Genomic DNA, 8,551 nt, shown 5'->3' with positions numbered 1-8,551 from the left:
TCTACATAAGTACAATACTATGTCTTTGATGATAAAATACTATGTCTTTGATGATAATATATTATGTCTTTGTGCTAGAACATTGTGTTCATTGGCGAGCGAGCGCAGCGAGCCATGGTTCACGGCGTGAACCACATAGGATTGCGTAGCAATTCTCGGGGGTTGGCGAGCGTTAGCGAGCAGGGGGCGGAGCCTCCTAGTGTATTATATTCATTCACATTTCTTTCTTATTTAATGAAATTCTGAATAAAATTTTATTCCTTTTCTTCAAATCTTTTTCATGCTTATAATAGGTTAATGTTACTTTTATTATTATCATTTATAATAATAGCTGGATATTTTTAATCAATATGCAACTTTGGGACATACTTTACACAGCAAAACATATCCTTTTAGATCTTTGAATTCCCAGTTAAGTATTGTACTAAATTTCCTTTGATACAATATGGTAATCGTTTGCTTAGTATATTTGCTAGATGAATCATTTTGCTGCATCAAATTTGCTTTTACATTAAGACATGATTGAACATTTCGAATATTAAGTGACACGAAAGAATTTAATAGTATCTAAAAAAGCAATTACGAGCTTCATTTAAAAGTTTCTTTTTGCACTGAAAAAAAAGCTCAATACATATTACTGGCAAAAAAATCTTGAGAACAGAAGTGCATCGTGCCACACTTAGTACATAATAAGAAAATCGCAAAAAAACCAACTTCCAAGTAAATTATTTTCAAGTAAATTACTTCCAAGCAAATAACTTGCACAGACTTGTGTTGAAAATATACATTTTATTAGTCAACATCCAATTTCCATCAACCAGTATTATTTAAAAGGCGTTTTCAAACAGCAAGTTGTAGAAGTGGTCTCAGTGAGTTATTATTACATAACAGTATAATCCAAAATTTTTTTTAAATCAAAAATCTGAAATAAGTTTCTTCAAAAATAGTATTTTAAAATAAAGAGTTTTGCTAATTTATAAATTTCGAAAAATTAGTAAAGGAACTTTTTCGAATTCAAATTTATATTTATAATAGTAATTTTGCTTTATTTTGTTAACTGATGAAGTAGTTGTTGAAAATATGATGACAACAACCTATCAATCATTAAAGATACTTTTTATTTTGCTTATTTTTAAACAGTTAATATTTAAAATATTTATTTTTTGAATTTATTATTTAATATTGAGTAACACATATTTTTTAGATAAGCTTCTCTTTTTCCAATTTCATGGAAAATAACTTACTTAAATGATTAACATTTAGGTTTGTTTCATAATCGTTATAAAACTTTATAATTGTTAAGGTACTTCTACAACTTAAGAAATAGGCATTAAGTCGTACATTAAATCAATTTTGAAAAAAATTTAATTGCTTAATTATCAAATCTTTTCAAAATTTAATTAATCAGATTATGCATCGATTATTTGTTTAAAATTTTAAATAAATTAAAGTTCGTTTCATTTCTATTTTATAAAAATTTAGTAGCGATTCAAATAGTTTATCAAATCATATGATTTAACTAAAATATACAGTAAACATACCTATGTAGTTTTCAAAGCATGCTAGAAATCAGTACTATAATTTTCTTTCGTGGTAATTCTATAACAAGACACGGCATTCAAACTATTTTTTTTAACGAATTTAGCAAACAATTTTTATCGGCATTAAAATTAATCGAGTCACCTAGTATCTTTGTTTTTATATCTCAAGACTAGGCGAATATAAATATTTTTTCCAATCGTATCAAACTGAATTCCTATATTAGAATAACAATGAACTATTGTTATCTTCTTAGAGCAAACTAATACCATGACTGTGATATAAAGCATATTATATCTGCATCATAAATATACAGATAAAACATCACAAGCAGAAATTGACAGTCTAGAGTTGCTCAAGATGCCATTTCTTTCTCGTGGTCCTTCGGGCTTTTAACAGTTACTTTGTAGTAGATTTCTTTGGACCTCATCCAGCTGTACGAGTTGTCAAACAGGAGTATATCTGTAAATATTATATAAAAGCTCATTAAACGAATTTCAAATTAAATCAAATTTTAAAATTACACAATACGAAGAAAAAAATTGTGAATTTCTGTATGTTTTTATCATATCTCATCAATTTATCTAACGTATATAATTCTCTTACTTGGCTCCCAAATTTTGGCTGTATTTCTTTTCCGCCGGTGGCAACGTTTGCTTTGTTTTGTTTACGCTACTATTTCTCTTACACGGCGAATCGACCAATGACTGCAGCTAAAAATGTCTCATGCCAAATCTATCTGAGGTGCCCCAACGTATAGCGCTTTTAAAAACGGAAACTGAAATAACCAGAGAGCATCAGCTGCGGCAATCTCATACTATTAAGCTAGGTAGAAGTGAGTAGTCTTTGTCGATAAATCTCTATTTTAGTATTTCGTCGAAAGCGCTTTCTTCACGAATTTATATAATACGAAGTTATTAGACGATTTTTGATTTATATCACGAATTATACTGCAGCATATTTCTAATAGGTTTAACGAATTACATGTCATTTATTTGAATTCAAATTTATTTTAATGACTTAGTATTTACTAAAAAGATGTAATTTTTTTAAAAAAAAAAAAGTTTTTATATGGATTTGAATGATTGTTTTGAATTCTTAGAATTTAGTGCATTTGCAATGTACCTAAGTTAGTAGCGAGCGAAGCGAGCTTGTTTTGCGAGGCAAACCATATAAGATTGCGCAGCAATTTTCGGGGGTTGGCGAGCGTTAGCGAGCAGGGGGCGTAGCCCACTAGTAGGTTATATTACAAAAGCAATGTGCGGGATCATGCGAAAGAAAACTTTGTATTTTGCCTTAGACAAATATTTAAACAATTATAACTATCAATATTATAATTATATCATTTCGAATAAATAAGCACTTTTTATACTCCAAAAAACATGTTATTTCCGAATTATATTTAGTTTGCTAAAATGTTGCGATTAGGGCATTGCGCATAATTATATTTTTCCGTTTGCTTTTCTAATTAATGGAATTAGTTTCAAGAATAAAAACATAAGACAGAGAATATCGCTATCCTTCAATAACAAAAGAGCTTTTCATTTAAGTAATAACTTTTTGTACTCCGATAAAAATATCACATGAGTCTTAAATTCGCTTTGGCATGGATAAGTAACATGATGATGTTATTACTAAATAATATTTTTCTAGTTTTCTTTTTTAGACTTAATACACAGAGAAAAAAATATGATAAAATTACCGAATTGTATGGTAAGAAGATTTCTGGTAAAAAAAAATTAATTTTGGTGATAAAAACCAATATATACGGCATTTAAACCATTTATTTGGTAATTTTTCCGTTCATATGGTAACGGTTTACCAGAAATTCTGGTTTTCAAAATTATAGTTCTTATTATCATGCATTTAACAAAATATACAAAAGTAAAAATTAAATTTAACCGAATAAATGTTTTTTTTAACGTGCTCTAAGGTATCATGATAAAATTATCAAATTTTACCACATTTAACAAGTTCAATCACACGTTATGAAACCTTATTATAGTGTTGATTTTCCAAAATCATGATCAAGGTATTTCAGTAAAAATTTCCGAGAGTTTTGGTGTTCCCATAGAACCAGAAACACGGTAAATTTTCTCATATTCTTGTAACTTCAACCATACATTTTTCTCAGTATAATCTGTGAAAAATAGCATTTTTGATTGAAATATTCTGAGAATAATATCATAATTATACGAAAAATCTATTGTTGACTTCTTAATTTTATATTTCAAATTTCTGGTTCATTCAATTTGCGTACATTATGTAATTTTTCATAGGAAATTGCACAGTTTAAAGTGATGTTGAAACACGTAAAATCTTAAAGTTCAAAATTTTTAGAACATTATAAATTAAATAATTACAAATAATAAACAATTATATAAAAACAGCTTTTTTGCATGGAGATTTCTTTGAAAAAACCAGTCTCATTATGTGCATTTTTAATTGCTTCATAAATCCAGAAATATAACACAGTACGCAAATTTATTATGAATTATTGTGTTCGTAGTACGTGAATTTATCATTGAAGTTCGTAAACATACTCCAAAAAGCTCACCGTTTTAAGTTATTAAAAATATATTTTACAGATCAAGGTTAGTTTTGTCTGTACATTTCGAGACTAAAAAGTTTTAAAACGGGGAAAAAGAGTGTTTTCGAATCTGATTTCATACTTAAATAACCGTCTGTATGAATTAATTAGTAAAGTTAAGATACCCCCTTTATCTTAACTTCTTAATTTCTTTTTATCTTAAATTAGTAACTTTTTTCTTAACCTCTCCTTTGAACTTCTTGTAAGCATTTGAGCATTGTAGCATTTGTAAGCACTGTTGCATTTGAGAACGTAAAAATTAGTGCATTACATAAAAATATCATTCAAGGAATAATTTCAAAATATTCATAATTACATTTCAATATTTTGGAAATCATCACGCTCTTGATCAAATATGGCCATTATCGAAACATGCTGCATTTACCATATTGTTTTATATCTATATTTTTCGACTTAATTATTGAAGCGTAGACCATATGCTGTTCAGCTGTTTTTATTTTTGAGAAAACTAACATTAAAGCTTAAAAATAAATAAATAAATAAATGAAATTCATATATTATAGTAATTTATTTAATCTAAAGTTTCGGGTGGAAGTTAATAAAGTAACAAAATAGACCATTTCATATTTTCTCTGTTTAGAAACTTTTATCTATTTAGAAACGTAGGAACTAAGGGCAAAACTATTTCTTTTTAGAGTGGATAAACTATAAGCCATGTTACTGTGAATATAGACAACTTTATATCTAACTTTAACCCTCTTGCTACATACGCACGATTCCCTCTTTGCACCAAATTCCTTTAGTGCAAATAGGACGATAAAGTAAGATTTTTCCTCGATCCTTGTTTCGAAGTTGATCGTGCTAAACTTCATTTCTAATAAATGTATTTGTATATTTTTATTAATATAAACTTCTTACCTTTGCTTCTCATAAAATAAATCATAATTTAATCTAGATTAATCTTCAAAAGTTTTCTTTTGGAGGATTATTCTACAACTTTCATTTCACATCAAACTTTTCTTTATTTCCTAATTCTACATTGAATTAGAAAAATTCTTTTAAATTTCTTTTTAATTCAACTTTAAAGTATATGTATAGTGCGCAAAATAAAAAAAATGGGACTCACTGAATAACTTTTAATCTAATTATAAGATTTACCTGTTATAGGGCTACAATCAGAAAGATTAAAAGAGGTGACTCGGATATGCTAGTTAATTAATGCAGATATTTTAAGTTACATGCAAAATCAGACACAAAAACGTACTTTTTAAAAATTAGTTTTTCAAAATTCGATTTTTTTTTAAGGAACTATTCGATCAATTTCGTTCAAATTTTGTATTATACCATTCAAAATTGCATTCTTCAAAATGATGTAAAGAATTGTATACCTTGCAATTCTAAAATTTTCAGATTATTATTAAATGAAATAATAAAAAATAATGAAGATTTGCTAAAAGTTATAGTTGGCATGGAATTATTTTGGGATAAACAAGCTTCATAATTGCGTGCAAGATGTTTTCAAATCGCTTAAAAAGTTCTCGAGATATGGAGAAACACGCAAAAAGTAAAAATAACATTAAGAGGTCCAAACTTTGGATCGCTCTCTTGACCAAACTATCGGGGCCACATTTTCTAGATTGCACTTGTCCCCTACTCTTTGAAGGTTAAAAAATTCAAATCCCCCGAAAAAAACTTGTTTATTAAAGAAAAGTACGTTTTTGGGACTGATTTCGTAGCTGAAACTAGTATCTGCATTAATTAATTAGCATATTTGAGATCATCCTTGTGAACCATTAAGCTTGAGTCCTGGAACGTGAAGATCAGATCATTAGATCAAAAGTTATTAAGTGTGATCCGTTTATTTTCTTGCGCACTGTACACTTGAAATATGTAACCGAAATACGCAATTTTTAAACCTATTTTAAAAAAAATATCAAGCACTAAGAGTTTTGAGCCAATACTATTCAAGCGATGATTTTAATATCGGGCATAAATTATTGGGATTAAGAATTACGTTTCTGAATTATTGCAGTGTCATAAGTAATTGGAATAAACAGTTACGTACATGTTCCTGGATTATCGCAACCTCATAAACAATTGGGTTAAACAGTTCCTTACATATTCCGGGATTATCGTAATGCCATAATTTATTGAGATTAAGAATTACGTGCATGTTTCTGGATTATTGAAATGTCATAAGTAATTGGGATAAACAGTTACGACATACACGTTCCTGGATTATCGCAGGCCTTAAATAATTGGGATAAGCAGTTACATGCATGTTCTTGGATTATCGCAATTTCATAAACATTTGAAGTAAATAGTTACATACATGTTCCTGGCTTATCGCACTTGAACATTCCTGTTTCTGAAAAGTTTTCGGTGTCTAAACGCTGCAGGGAAACTATCTCGACGATTTTTTCTTCGTCTCCTGCTTCGAGTTCCTTAAAAAACAGTCCAAAGCCAATGTCTCTTGTCTTTGTTTCAAACTCCCATTCTATCACAGAATTAGCTTCTTTAACATTCAGTTCAATTTCTGAAAAAGCTGCTCTTGGAACGACAAGTTTCTTCGCTTCCTTGCACTTGGCTAATGTGCTTTTTGCTTTGCTCACATGGAATTTAGATGGTATCTGACCTCCATGCCTTATCTAAAAGAAAATCAATTTTTTATAAATATAAGATTTTTGTTGAACTTCAAGTTACCTTACTTTCTTTTTTTAAAAAAAAGTTAAAAAAGGAAAAAAAAAGATATCGTTATGTTAGAAAAGTTACTGTTAGAAAATAACGAGTAAAAGTGCAAGTACTTGAAGCAAAAAATATGAGTAGAAAATAAAAAGTATAGGATTTAAAAATTAAGAAGTAAGAAATATATAAACACTACTACTGTAGCTCTACGTGAAAATCTGAAAATTAGACAAAAAAGTTATTAAAGTTTTAGAGCACAGTATTTATCATTTGTAAGTGATAAGGTAATATACTGCTCTACAACTTTTTTTGTTATCTCTAGTTAGAAAATGGTAGAAGTTTTGATTGACGATTAATTCGAATAGGAAATAAAATGGCGATAGATTTATTTACCAGCAGTCATAAAATGATTGAAACTTAGATTGCCAAGTAGTACTAAGCTGCAGTTAAAATGCGATTGCTTAAACTTTCAGAAATCTTTCAGCTGGCAAATTACATTTTGGTGACAAAATTGTAATCAATTTTGCTTGCAGTAGTCAGAAAGCGATTGAAACTTGCATTATCATCAAGTATAGAGGTCTATTAGAAATTTTAATACACTCGCTGTTTGGGAAATTTTGAGTGTAAAATATTACCGTCTCCCTCACGTGAGTAAGATAGTAAAAGTGTAGCAATACAAAGAATCAGATTTTTTTATATGGTAAAAAATACGAGTATCTGAAGGATTTATCCAAGTGATCCAGTATCCAGTGAAGATCAACCTTAATGATCAACCTTCGTTCGCGGAACCCTTCAAATTCAATCCTTATATTATTCAGAAATTGCCTTAAATTAACGATTGTCTAGGTCAACGATTCTAAATTTTTTTCACCTGTAAAACTTTAAGTGATCAATCTTCGTTCGGACGAATCCTTCAACTTCAATCCTTATATTATACTGGAATTGCCTTACATTAACGATTATCTAGGTCAGCAATTCTAAATGTTTTTCACCTGTAATACCTTAAATGATCAACTTTCGTTCGTCGGAGCCCAGATTTCATAAATTAGGCTCATTTTCTGTTGTAGCTATAAAAACCAAAGCAAGACTACTAATTTTTAAAAAAGACAATTGTGATTTTTTAAACGGATAAAATACTGCATATTATTAGATACTTTATTTTAAAAATCTTTAACAAGAGGATTGTAATTTTTTCACTGTTTTATCACTAATAATCTTAAATTAAATTTTATGTCCGACATTTAAATTCACAGTCCCGGAGTTGAATATAGTCCAGATATGAATTTGTTTTTTGTTGTATATGTATAGACTGTAAATAAATAAAGTAAGCTGAATCATTGTAATCGTTGAAATGAACTCTAAAAAGAAGTTATGTAAACATTGAAAATGGTTACTATGGAAACACGTTTCTTTGCTAACGAATTTAGTTAGGGAAGAGTCGGGTAGCCCCGCCCACTTAAGGAGTATTGCTTATATTTCTGTATAATATTGAGTAATGATCAATATTTTTGTATGTTTCTTTTGTTCTATCATCTAATTAAATAATGCAAAAAGAATAAACCAAAAAAAGGATAGTTCAACTTAAAAAAAATAGAAATTTAAAAAAACATGTTTTTCAGCTCTTTTCAAAATGTGTCGGGTAATCCCGCCCGGTTACAAAAATTATGTTTCTTGACTGTTTTTTCAGGTGTAAATGAAAATGACCAATGTATTGACAATAGATAAACCTCATTTATCATTTTTATCATAAATACTTGAGTATATCAAATACTTGAG

The 8,551-nt window shown here is 28.7% G+C and overlaps 1 protein-coding gene across 3 annotated transcripts in view; it reads right to left on the bottom strand.

The window, feature by feature from the left end:
- Nucleotides 1-769: 769 nt before the first annotated feature.
- LOC107438703 (retinal-binding protein) overlaps nucleotides 770-8,551 on the bottom strand; it is a 44,013-nt gene continuing 36,231 nt past the window's right edge. For all 3 annotated transcript variants that reach the window (XM_016051030.3, XM_071183196.1, XM_016051032.3), the window contains exons 12-13: nucleotides 6,423-6,738; nucleotides 770-2,001 (exon numbers count right to left, since the gene is read on the bottom strand). In XM_016051030.3, the coding sequence (XP_015906516.1) occupies nucleotides 1,895-2,001; nucleotides 6,423-6,738 (423 nt within the window). In that variant the 3' untranslated portion in view covers nucleotides 770-1,894. The remainder of the gene's footprint in view (nucleotides 2,002-6,422; nucleotides 6,739-8,551) is intronic.

This window comes from Parasteatoda tepidariorum, chromosome 7, assembly GCF_043381705.1.
Source record: "Parasteatoda tepidariorum isolate YZ-2023 chromosome 7, CAS_Ptep_4.0, whole genome shotgun sequence".
Classification (NCBI taxonomy): Eukaryota; Metazoa; Arthropoda; class Arachnida; order Araneae; family Theridiidae; genus Parasteatoda; species Parasteatoda tepidariorum.
Note: the sequence above shows the minus strand (reverse complement) of the source record. Positions and strands in the feature narration are given on the sequence as shown.